The 13,299-nt window shown below is 29.4% G+C and overlaps 1 protein-coding gene across 2 annotated transcripts; it reads right to left on the reverse strand.

The window, feature by feature from the left end:
* Nucleotides 1-1,123: 1,123 nt before the first annotated feature.
* Nucleotides 1,124-9,569, reverse strand: LOC113393301 (putative uncharacterized protein DDB_G0282133). Of its 2 annotated transcripts, none has more exons than XM_064215163.1 (6): nucleotides 8,346-9,569; nucleotides 5,601-5,823; nucleotides 4,897-5,026; nucleotides 3,053-3,154; nucleotides 2,837-2,975; nucleotides 1,124-1,514 (listed from the first exon to the last, which is right to left on the reverse strand). In XM_064215163.1, exons 1-6 carry the CDS (start codon nucleotides 9,561-9,563, stop codon nucleotides 1,392-1,394), a joined length of 1,935 nt encoding a protein of 644 aa, XP_064071233.1. In that variant the 5' UTR covers nucleotides 9,564-9,569; the 3' UTR covers nucleotides 1,124-1,391. The 2 variants fall into 2 exon arrangements, with proteins under 2 accessions (XP_064071233.1, XP_064071234.1); XM_064215164.1 differs by having other exon boundaries at nucleotides 5,601-5,797; nucleotides 8,346-8,424.
* Nucleotides 9,570-13,299: the final 3,730 nt, after the last annotated feature.

Genomic DNA, 13,299 nt, shown 5'->3' on the forward strand with positions numbered 1-13,299 from the left:
TTTCTATCATGATATTTAGAACGATAAAATATATAATTTTATTACTTGTTTTGTTTCGAATTACAAAATCGTGCATTTTAATGGTTGTTAGAATATATAATCGTGAATACATCCAGTGTTTCGTACTGTTAAGACAAAGACATACCGTTCTATTGAATTCGTATTAATTTTATCATTACGCTTGAATAGTTCGACGTTGCAAATCCTATTACGGCTTAGTACTATAGTCCATTTGGTAGATCGTGCTGGAAAAACAGTTACCAAATCTTTTACATACACAATTTAGTCTCGATATTTTATTTGAATGACGATTATTTCTTATACAGTAAATCAATTAAATGAAATAAATAATTGTTTTTTTTTTTATACAATTTATACTTATTTATATACGCACTAGCTGAACCTGCGGCTTTGCCCGCGGGAAATGTATAAAATTTGCGTATAGCACACAAACCATACTTTACCTACTCGAGTAAATAAAATGAAATAGCCCATATGTGTTCTCCAGGACCCAAACTATATCTATACATAATTTCGCATTTAAAATATTATTATAGATTTTCGTGTCATTGCAGTTAATCGTTGAGGAGTTATTTCGTTATATTGGGGTGTAGAATCAGAACATGCTTACCACAATATTGCCTGAACCGATGTAAAATTTTAAATCCGTAGTATAGTGGAAGTCATTCTAATTCAGTTTGACCAAATAAAACTTAAAAATATATATCTAGTTAAATAAAAGCTCGTGAAAACGTATGCAGCCGAGACTCAAGTTTCCGCAGCGTTAATGATATAATAAAGGAAATTTAGTATGAATTACTTCCATTTAGTTAAATTAAAAACTAAACTGCTGCATTAGAGAACGAGAGGAACAAATACTGATATCATTTTTCTATATTTTAGCTATTGCGAAGAACAAAATTATATTCGATTTTGTAATAAAAATAGAAAAACATTTTTCTGTGAATCATTGTATTGGGATCAAGATTTATGTTATTTTAAAAACACAAACATGTTTTTATATTCGATGTAAGCTTCATTTAACAAAAGTGTTTTGTATTAAATATTTATTACATATTTCGAACATTGTTATTTAGTATGTATACACGTGAATAAAGCCTCTCTAATTTAATAGTTTTTTTAGATGTTAATCCTAATAACATATTTTAAATGATTTAATTTTAAAGAAGCACTTCGGTTGTTGAAATTGGACTATAATAAAAACAATTCTATAACGTAAAATTTGTCAAACATTCTTGTCCATATGCTCTTTGCCTCTATTAATCCTTATTTGAATACCGAATATCAAAAGGAAATTCTGATAATAAATATAAGCTACGTACAAAAGATAACAGAACTAATTTTGTTACAAATATTTCTGCAAAAGAATTTTATATTTCTGCATCTAATGGGTCTTGTTCATCTATTTCCTGCGCTACATCGAGCAGCCATGGGATTAAGCGCCAAATGCTAGTATACTGCGCCGACTGTACTCCCCAGGGACGCCGCTCTTCCTGAAAAAATACAAAATTTAATAACTAAAAATTTCAAAGTATATTATTTAAAATTTACCATATTGATTGACGTTGTACTACTATATACAATTTACATAGATCTATTTTATTACTAGTTTATCAAAATAAATATTAGCCAGTAAAAATACACATTCGTAGCAGACACAAAGTGACTGCTACGAATTCTTCTATGCTTTTATAGTTTGTGATTTCTTCTATGCTTTGAATATCTCGAGATAAGAGCTAGTGTTAACTGCTAGACCGATAAGAAATGTTAGCGTATTTTTCTCTTATACATTTTGTATAATATGTATGTATGGGCCCGTCAAAGATATAAATATAGTTTCTTAACGTTTCTAAAATCAGTTATTTCAAACATATTACGTTCCTGTAGAGATAAATTTGGCTTAACAAAATGAATAAGGAATTTACTCGAAGGTATTTCTCAGAAACTATGACGATAATAATAAAATACTTGCTTTCTGAAAATGACTTCGCCTATGTGAAATACAATATTCTTTCATGTTGCTTTCAAAAACTGTAGTCACAATATAAATACCATTACTTTGCAGAATTTGCTTATTAAGAGTGACATTATCGGATTGTGAAGTATTTACCGTATGATAGATTTTTTAAATAATAATAAAAATATATATTGTGTAAATAGCCAAGCGATTTGGCTGCAATCGCCAGTGCCGACGTAATATTAATATGTTATATCAAATAGTCTAATTTTATTTCAATGCAAAGGTGCTGTGTGCGTGTGTGTGTGTGTGTTTTTATGTTTTTCCTATTTTGAAACACAATAATATTTACTGTGGCTTATCTTTTAATTCATTGCACATTGATTTTACTAGCCAATTCTAGTGCATTCTTTTAATTATCCTTTACCAAAAACATTTATGAATAACAATGTCAAAAAATGGTACTTATTGAAGTACTATTTTTTTTAAATAAGCTTCGTGTTTCCCTATTTACTAAAGAGGCAGATGTCACTGACAAAATGAATGAATATAGAATTAGAATGTTTACTAGGTCTGTTATAGTTGTATAAAGTCGCCATGTAAGAATTGTACCGACCGATTCAAATATCGAGCCTGCTCTGAAACGAGAATGATTAATACGTCGGAGAACAATTTAAAATACAGTTTTTATATTCCCGAAAGAAACAATTACATCAGGTCAATTTGGTTCCAAAGTGTCAAACTCAATTATTTTCGAAAAGAAATATAAGCTATTTGATATATAAAATTAGTGTAGATTTAAAGAAATGTTACGAATCATTAAAAATATATATAAATTTTAAAATACTGAATTCAAACCTGCAAATAAAGCGCTATTAATTTTCCTCCCACCAAAAGGAGACTGCCGTGAACGGTATCATTCTCTTCCTTAATATAAGGTGGCAATGACAGACAGTATACATTTTTAACACTTTCTTTATTAAAGAGTTTCGCATTACTGAAATGTAAACACAGAATTAATCTAGTTCAGTTACGCTTAGGATATACATGGATGTACTAATTATGTTACCGCACCTGTAGCCGGAGTTTCCAGGACATGAATCAGAGAACACGAGACTTTGGTACAACATCAGTGGATGTAAAGGTAGTTCGGAAGTACTGTGTCTAGTATCGTATCTGCAAAATACGTACAAGGTCAAAGTGGGAAGATAAGTTCAAATACATGTTCTATTCGGGTTATAGTTACGATCACATTGGATTCACGAAAAGTGGTTTAGTCTTGATATCAAAGGGACTTTTAAGAAGCTATGTTACCAATATGTTTTCGATCTTTATCAATAGTTCAATAAAACTGCTGAAGTCCATTTATGTGCATAAGGTTTATTGTAAAAATAGCGATCCCTTCAAGCAAGAAATGATAACTAATATTATTTTTTATTGCCGATTTATCTCAGTCTAAGGTATTTATTTATTTTCTCAAGCAATAAGCTATTGTAGCACGTTTACGTTGAATAAACATTTTAATCTTTAATTTTACATCTGCCCATAATAATATGATGCAATTAATTTGCAGATGTTATTAAATTTATATTTTTGATTAATATACGAACACAACTTACAAATTTCTATGAATATATATAATTAAATACAATAATTATTTTACAAAGTCTTTCGTATTTAAAGTAACAGTATTTTACAATCAACTAATTTCTTTTAAATATATAAATTTAATTTGAAAAAGATTTTTTTTTTATACGCACGTATTGTATTGATATACATTCAATGAAAACATTGGAAGCACTACAAGGACAGTAGTGTTACCAGTACATTACAGTGTTTTCAGTTTTATTGGTATATTTTCTGTTCATTGCATTTATATTATTTCTTATCTATCCTTACTAATTCCACTTTAGTGTGCTGTCATTATTAATTATTGTATTATATTGTTATAACCTATATTAGCGTATCACACTGTATAAGCGTATTATTAATATAATTTATTTTTTATTTTGTGAACTTGTTGATGGTGTTACTTATATGATTAAATACAATTTCATTGCTTATATTTATGTATAAACAGATAAAGAGGGTTAAGTATATAAACGCTTAAGGCATATTACAGCGTACATTTGTACATCTCATCTAAACGAAGGGGGATAAGCACCTCCTAATGTCACAACTAGGACATTTACGGAATAATACTATTTTTATTCTTTTTAATTATTATATTTTTAATATCAATCGTGGTTTCAGGCTAGTGACATTGTATCTGCCATGATTGCACGTACAATTACTATTCAAAGATCTTTGTATACACTGTACATCTTCGATCAATATACTCGCGTCGGGAAATAAGTAAACTTATTATATAATATTCTTCATAAGCAAAATAGACCTCGATTTTTATTAAAAATGTCTAGTAAGTATGTAGGAGCTTGTAAATGTCCTACTGTTGGGCCAAGGCGTCCTATGCTCTTGAAAATAAGGTCTAGAGCACGCTGGTCTAATACATATCAGTGGATAAATTTGTAGCTGATTTTTATCCGACTCCTGCAGGTTTCCTCACAATTAACTCCTTTGACAATTACCAATAGTTGAATTATAAACACGAAATAAGTACATGGTAGTTAAGCTTGCCCGAGCTCTGAATTACTATTACATTTTCACCGTAACTTGCGGAGTCAACCTCGGGCAATTTATTGCCATTTACTGTAATAACCCAGTTGTCATTACATTTTCATAAAACGTCTAATACGCGATAATTATAATTGGCATTTTATTTAGTATAATATTAACTTGGAATTAGTAATTTCCAAAATGAATATGAATTACAAATACTGAAACAGGCAACCGATGTTCGAACTAGGTTAAATGTTAAAGTATGCTTGTTTATAAGTGTATTAATTAAATGTAGAAACCGATCTAATCCCCAGCCGACGGCAGTTGCTAAAGTCCCATCAGGGCCGGCCACAAACTGATGTGACATTAACGATATTGGCTGCCATCTAATGCAGGTGTTTGCCATTGAACTTGCCACTTGAATGACACCTGAAAATATTTATAATTTATTAACTAACTTGAAATAATATAAGCATAGGCATAATTTGTAAATAAAATGTAAAATTCAATTGAAAACATTTTAATCCTAATTTGACACCCGCCTGGAGCTAATTTTATTTTGCATTTAAATTCTACTCTTAGAGGTTGAAATAGTAAAAAAGTATAGATTTTTTTCAGCGGGTTAAAATGTTTTCGCTCGATTTTTAGCAGTGTCGGTACTAGGAGATGGTTGAAATCAAAATATAACGGTTATTTTTTTTTCAAGGGGATAAAATGTATCCGGGATTATTTAGGGTGCTTTGAAGTTGACTATGTATAGTATATCAGCTGAGCGGTTGGAACTTAAAATACGCAAAAAGTCTATTATTGCCTAATATTTAAATATTTTACATTACTAATTACATACTAACATTATATACTAACATTACAATTACATTTAAACTAACATTACATACAGATTACTAAAAACATATCGATACAAACTAAAGACAAGATACATGTCTGTGGAGATAAAAATATAATTATGAATTATTATATATTTTTGTTTTTAGCCAAAGATTACCTATGTTATAAAGTTGTCGTCGAATTTTATCTGTCGGCTTGAAACGAGGATGGAGGAGGCTTCGTCGGACGTAAGCAATTCGACCGGGGCGTCTCCAATTATTGCTACAGTAGCTTACAAAAGCCGACCTCCCATCTATTCTAAGATCCTTGTGGTGTAGATATAGACACGTAGCTGAAGATACTAACCAGTGAGAACTAATTGAGGCACAATCACAGTGAACCTTTAATATAATATTTCGTTTAAGTCACAAGATTTATTTCACATATCTTATAATGTTTATATATGTCTAATGTTCTTATAATATTTTTACGTAGGTTTAGACAAATAAGCGGTAGACAAAAGCTAAAATCGCTATATAAGTGGTAAGTTTTAACAATAAAAACAAGTAAAATGAAGTAACTGCTTGTAAAGGTCTCACAATGGACTTGAGGAGAATGTTTAGAATGTATTCCACCACGTTATTTTATTGCGGGTTAGTTAACTTAGGAATATATTACGCGTGTACAAAAATTTTACTCGATTCAACATAGTTTCCTAATTATGTTTTTCTTGACCGCCGTAAACGAGATAAATCTAAAAAAAAAATTAAGTCTATGAAAATTCAGCTATGCTGGTATGAATTAGATCCCACAATCTTTGGTTGATATTCACATGATGCCACTGGGCCATATCTGCTGTTAAGGATTTATACTATACAAGAAAGAATAATATTTATTATAAGAAAACATGAAACATTGAATTTACAATTAAAATTACAAAAATTATCTCGTAACGTAATGATGCGGCGAAAAGATCAACACGTCTGTATAGCATCAGGCCTCGGCCGGCAATGTCTGTACACGGCGTTTACGCACACATGCGTACGCATTTTGTTCGAAAATAAGTATATCTGATTTTTAAAAAATCTATTTATTTTACTAAAAAAGTGATACAGAGGTATAGTAGTATATTGCTTGTAGAATAATCTGACAAAAGACCAGAATTATTGAATGTATATAAGTATAGTTATTATTTGTTAAAATATTTTTTTAGAGGTAACTTTGTGATTTTTTCTATCGTACCAAATTAATTACATCATGTTTTCAAAATACCAAATAACTAGCATGTATCCTGAAGATTATCATATATTTTTTTCATTTGGTTTACTGCATTGGATCATATACTTTTTTGCATTATAAAACTTGCATTTAGCTCATGTAGTCTCCTTAAAATATCCAGAATCGTTTAAATAGGTATCTACTCCTTTTTAATCAGTATCCCAAAAATAAAGTTTCATGTTTCTAACTTAAAAAAATACGGACTTTCATACATACTTTCATCCCTTATTTCACCCCCCCCCCCTAGGAGTGGAATATGCAGAAACGCTTAAATGTTTATGTACTAATATTTAATCAGTATCCTAAAATAAAGTATTATGTTTCCAACCTAAAAAAATTACTAACTCCCATTAAAACGTTCAACCCTTAGTGGTAGATTATCTAGAAACGCTTAAATACGTATCTACCCATTTTTTATCAGTATCCCAAAAATAAAGTTCATGTTTCTATCTTCAAAAATGACGGACTTTTATACAAACTTTCAACCCTTATTTCACCCCCATTTGCGGTAGAATATGCAGAAACACATAAATAAGTATCTACTCCTTTTTAATCAGTATCCCAAAAATAAAGTTTCATGTTTCTAACTTAAAAAATAACGGACTTCCATACAAACGTTCAATCCCTATTTCACCCCTTTAGGGATAGAATTTCCAAAATTCGCTCCTTAGTGGGTGTCATGATATGTTAGTTTATAAGTGTACATATAAGTTTTATGCTTCTAGTTCTAAAAATAACAATACTTTCAACAACTTACAAAATTTCATCCCCCTTTTCAACCCTTTACAGCCCTTTTTTCCAAATAAAAAGTAGCCTATGTCCTTTCTCAGGCTCCAGACTATCTGTGTACCAAATTTCATTAAAATCGGTCCAGTAGTTTTGACGTGAAAGCGAGACTGACAGACAGAGTTACTTTCGCATTTATAATATTAAATATGGATTAAAATAAACGTATAAATAACTTGTGAAAATACGTATAAATAATGTATAAAATAAGTATTCTGAATTGGCAATATTTGCTACGTAAGGTGCCTTTATAAGATATTTGAACAAAGATGTTCGTACATAAAAATCTCATTTCTCTTTTCACTGAATAAAACGCGACAAGCTGAGGCGCGCGACATTTGAACTTTATTGAGTGTTGGATACTGTTACAGATGATCTATGTAAATTTGTAGAATCCCTGTAACTTATTACATTTCAACGTTTTTCTTATGTTTTCTATGTATATTTTTTTAAACAAGGTATCTTAATGGCAAATAATATTTAATATAAGATTTATCTTTAAAGTTTAGTATAAAGTTGTTCTTTTATATGGAGTATAATGGAATATGCATTATACACAAGTAATAAATTAACTGTTTAACCAACTTCAAACAAAAAAGGAGGTTACCTCATTCTTTGTACAAACTCCGTCATTTATTTAAATTAAGTTTTCTGGAGGAGGATACTTGCCCTTCGTTTGTTCGCATTTAAATTTAAAGAGTTTTTGATTGTTCTTCCTAGACGCATATTTGAAAAAAGTTACCAAGTTACAAATAAACTTTTATAAATAGTTCTGACCTTTTTATCGTTCCAGCTTAAATTTTGGTATCAAAATACGATCAACGTCGTATATGCGTGAAGTTAAATAAGATAAACATACCTGGGCTGGTTCATACGTATAGACAGCAACAAAAGGAAACTCGGACCAGGAGGCTGATTTACTTAAACACGGAAAATTCGTCGAAATAGGAATTGCATTTGGATTATTCGTTTTACTTGTGGATGTAGAACTGTATTTTTCAACGTATTTTGATATTTCTCTTTTTGTATCATTAGGGGTACCGTATTTTTTTAAAGATCTTGTTATATAATGGCTCTTGGTTGTATGGAAGCTATTATTCTCTTTATTCAAATTTACATGGGCATTTTTTCGATAATAATTACTTTGAAATTCATCGTTTTTTTCTTTAAAGGACAACGATCTTGGAGCATCGGTGTTGCTGTCATATATCTCAAAAAATTTTATACGATCGTAAGCCGTTGTAGACTCAAATTTTTTTGAATTTTTTTCAGTTGATATTGATGAACTTCTATTTTTATTATTATTTATTTCTCGGGATAAGATGTTTCTGTTTGCGTTTTTATAAATGTTTGTTGACGTTTTATAGGCACAAGTTCCGTTATTAACTTTTGGACTGTTGATAAATAATGTATACTGTCTGTACTTTGTATTATCATCGTGCAGCGATTTAATCAAATATTTTGATGATGCTGCATGATTATCTCTACTAAATTTAATTGTATTCGATAAAACTTTCTTTGATAATATCATAAAATTTTCTGATGGAGTATGACAAGCTGCATCATTTAAACGAATTAAAAACAGCGGAGGACGTAAAAATGCAATTTTATAATTATTAGCAGAATTTTTAGTCGGATATATATTTACGTTCTCTGAATTATCGAAATAATGAAATTCTATGTAACTGGGAGTCGATGTTTGTAAATTTGATGGGAGACGTGCAAGCTGAATTGAATATTTGTTTGGATTTTGATGAAGTAATAAAACATGATGACGGAGACTAGTTTTGTTATGTGCAGTTTTTTCCGTAGTGTTAACCTGATTATTTGAAGTCTTATTACTGATTTTAATATAAGTGTTTGTTTTATTTGATAACAGCTTGTCTTTTTCAAATTTATATTGTTTCATTATTTCCACTTGCAATTCGCTCGTTTTCATGTGCCTTGTATTCGTAGAAACTCTAAATTTATCTTGTTTCTTATGTTCATGACTAAAATGTATATCTCCAGCACTATACACTTGTTTATTTAAAACAAAAATAGCTAGCATAATTTTTATAAACACTGTTTCCAACATGTCAATAAACACATTCTTATAAAACTTTTGAATCTAAAGGAATTCATATAACTGCACGCCGCTAGATAAAAATATTCTACATACTTTGACGTAATGTCATTTTCTATACATAAATAGTTTAACAGAAATAGGTTATTCATTTTAATTATTATGAAATTATACAAACGAAGAGTAAAAATAGTTTATCACACATAATGTATCGTGTTAATTCATAGAGAAATAAAGCAAACTCTTTGGTTTATCTTTTTATTGTAATTTCCTGTATTTAGAACGAGGCTGACGTATATTTCATCGGGTATAAATTTGGAAAGATTTAACTTTAATAATTTAGTGATATGTAGTATAGTAGCGTAAAGTATATTATGTTTATGATTTCAGTCATTATATATCGATTGTCATAAAATCGCTCCAACTATGTTATCGGACGTAATAAAGTGTAATGAAAAAGCTTATTTGATGCTCAACCAATCACCAGATACATCACTTAAAATTTATCCACTATAGAACTTTGTATCGATATTATTATTTTTGTACCACAACGAAATTCTATTTTGTACGGCTTAATGTATATTTAAAAAAAATAAAAAATGTCGTTAATCTAATTCTTCGAATTCTGCAACTGAAACTGCAGTTTAAATAGTCATGAATATTTTTTTGTGTTTCATTAGAAATATATAAAATGTCGTAAATAATTATATTATAAGGAGTAATACATATTATACCTAATAATATTATAATGATGTATGTTAAATTTTAATGATAAGTGACAAAGATTAATTATTAATTAATATTATTAAATCTTAATACCTATTTACTCATAATTATTTATCACCAATATTATAGTTAACACTGTTTTGAGATTTTTTTAATATAATTTACTAGATAACTTATGTTTTGAAATAAATAAATTATGTTATTATTATGTCATATATCTTAATAAAGATACTTGTCAAATATAATATCATATAAATATCATTCTGGAGAATGCAAATCATTATACCCTTAACCCACAATAAATATCAAACATCAGACTTCATACGAGCACAGTATCCTACAGTTTTATTGCTTAGCCAATGCAGAAGTAACCAAATATAGCTTGGCGTATATTTGAGCAATACATCTGTTTATTTAACATATATTATATATAATAGGCTTTACTGCTTATTACTGTATATGTCGATTCTAAACGTCCTCTTGTCAAATTATTATTGACTACAATAACAAGTGGTAAATGATCTACAATTTCATGATTGATTTCAATACTCTAAGTACCACATCCTCTGACCTACGGTCTATTCCAACCACAAGAGGACAGAACCCAAATAAATCACATTTGACACCGATTTGACGCGATATTATTGGTCGAGAGCTTGACAAATCTATGATATTCATTATGGATTAGCAAAAAATGGCGTTTTAAACGTTGACGAAGCTGCTATCGTAACTTTGGTTATGAAATTGTAGTGAAGTGGAAAATTGTTGTATTATTAAGAAAGATATATAGATAAAGCTCAGATTTTATTAGTAAAGCGCATGAATACGTAAATCGAAGATTGGTAACTTATATAGCTATAGTTAGCTTTCAAGATCAAAATATACTTTATTCCATTAATCTAGCTATAGTTACAGGATAATCCCCAACAGTTTACATGTAGTGTTTAATTTTACAGGGTTAATATGAAAATACATATTCAATTTCACAATAAGTAATATGCTGGAAAAACTTAAAATTTAACTTAAAATGACCGTTTGTGGTATCGCTAATAAAATTAGCGATACCACAAATGGACATTTTCCTTTAGCGTGAAATCTCTTTGAGGTATCATTATCATAGGTTATAAGTTTTAGTCACAATTATTATTAATAATAACTATTATTTAACATAATATTTTAATAAAACCTATTTTCGTATGTGTCTGAAAAAGACCATCCAAACAGAAACACTGTGGGGTCCCAGGAGTTAGTTGCGACTTTAATTCCATCATCTCGAGTTTCCATATTCCATCAATATCGTATAACATATGGGGTTATTAATTAAATAATAATAAAGCAGTACCATAGAAAATCCACATACAATACAAAAAATCGGACCATTAAAAGGCACGGACACGAAAGTGTGACGAGAAAAAATAATAATTAGAAAAATGTTCCGAACGTTTTCTAGTTATGGAATATTTCGTACAATTTAATTAATTTGTATAAGCTATAAGAACAATAAAACCTTGCCAATAAAACGTAGTGGTTATATAATCTTAGTTGACAACCGCCATTTAAATAATTTGGTAATTTTAATAGTGGCGAATTTACCGCGCTCATTTTGGTTCTTTATCAACTTTTAATGACAATATTCAGTTCAATGATAATGACATCAAATCGTTTATTTCAATAGTTTACTGCAAAAGATAATGAAAATATAACCGATTGTTCTTTCTTAATGTTGAATAGGTACTTCGTGAGAGACTCGAAAAGAATATTATTTTATCCAACGAGAGAAGTTGTTTACTAGGGTCTTTAATTGTATTCACTAGTTAGATCTTCTTCTTCGCTTCGGTTTTGTTGCGGCGGTTGAACTCGGAACCACGTCAGGAGCAGATATTTAAGTCATTGCGTTTAGATTATAAGCTAGTGTGCTGTTTGCAAGTATAACCATATTTCATTTATGTGTTTTAGCTAATTCTAAGTATTTTTATTTTCTAAAATCGATATTTTATGATAATATTTATAATTATCACTGTAAAATTATACTTCTCTCGAAGAACTCATTTGAAATATTAAAAACTGATTTTCGGTAGTACGCTATTGTAGTGCTTGAGTCTTTAAATTTTACAATTATATTTGTTCGCATAGGTCGTAATATTTCAACGCCAATCAACGCGGATACGTTTGTATAGGGATGGTTATAGAATATTCTTTTTTAAATTACATCAATCCTTTCCCCTTTTTTATTTAATGCCCCGAAGCAGGTGGCTTACAGCAACATACATAAACGTAATTATGATTTTTCTTATTATCAACTATAGAACCGTCAATAATAATTAATGAGAAAACTCAACCGGTAATGTATTATATGTTCTATTAATTACTGTGTAAGTCTCAAAATTCTTTGAAATTTCCTAATTAACGTTTCAATCGAGTTAAACGTGTACCACAATAATCCGAAGAAACGCAATTAAATTGACAATTTGAAAAAAAATAATTGGTTAAACTTTCACAGAAAATTGTATGAGTGAATGCCAATTACTTCCACGTTCATTAAAATACTGATATATTTTGCTTCTGTAATTGGATTGTTAGAGATGTTGTTTAAAATGTACTTCTTAGTGTGGTATGGTTTTGTGCAAGCCCGCCTAGGTAGGTACTACCCACTCATCATATATTTTACCGCTAAGCAACAATACTTAGTATTATTGCGTTCCCGTTTGAAGGGTGAGTGAGCGAGTGAGCGTGTGATTTTTATCAATTATATAAAACTAATAATACATCTATTTCTCGTTAATGTTGTGTACGCTTTCATTGGTCTATATAACAGTGAGGGTATCACCCTGAACATGACATGATATTTTGTATGTTTAAAACATATATTGTAAGTATAATTATGAAATAAATAAACAGAAAATAAAATCAACTTTTGTCCAAATGTACAAAAAATATATTTACAGTACTATATACTGTTTAAAGAATTTACTGCATTATTTCTTTTTAATGATAACAAAGATAATGTGTTAGATCACGGGCC

This window comes from Vanessa tameamea, chromosome 6 (assembly GCF_037043105.1).
Source record: "Vanessa tameamea isolate UH-Manoa-2023 chromosome 6, ilVanTame1 primary haplotype, whole genome shotgun sequence".
In the NCBI taxonomy this organism is placed as follows: Eukaryota; Metazoa; Arthropoda; class Insecta; order Lepidoptera; family Nymphalidae; genus Vanessa; species Vanessa tameamea.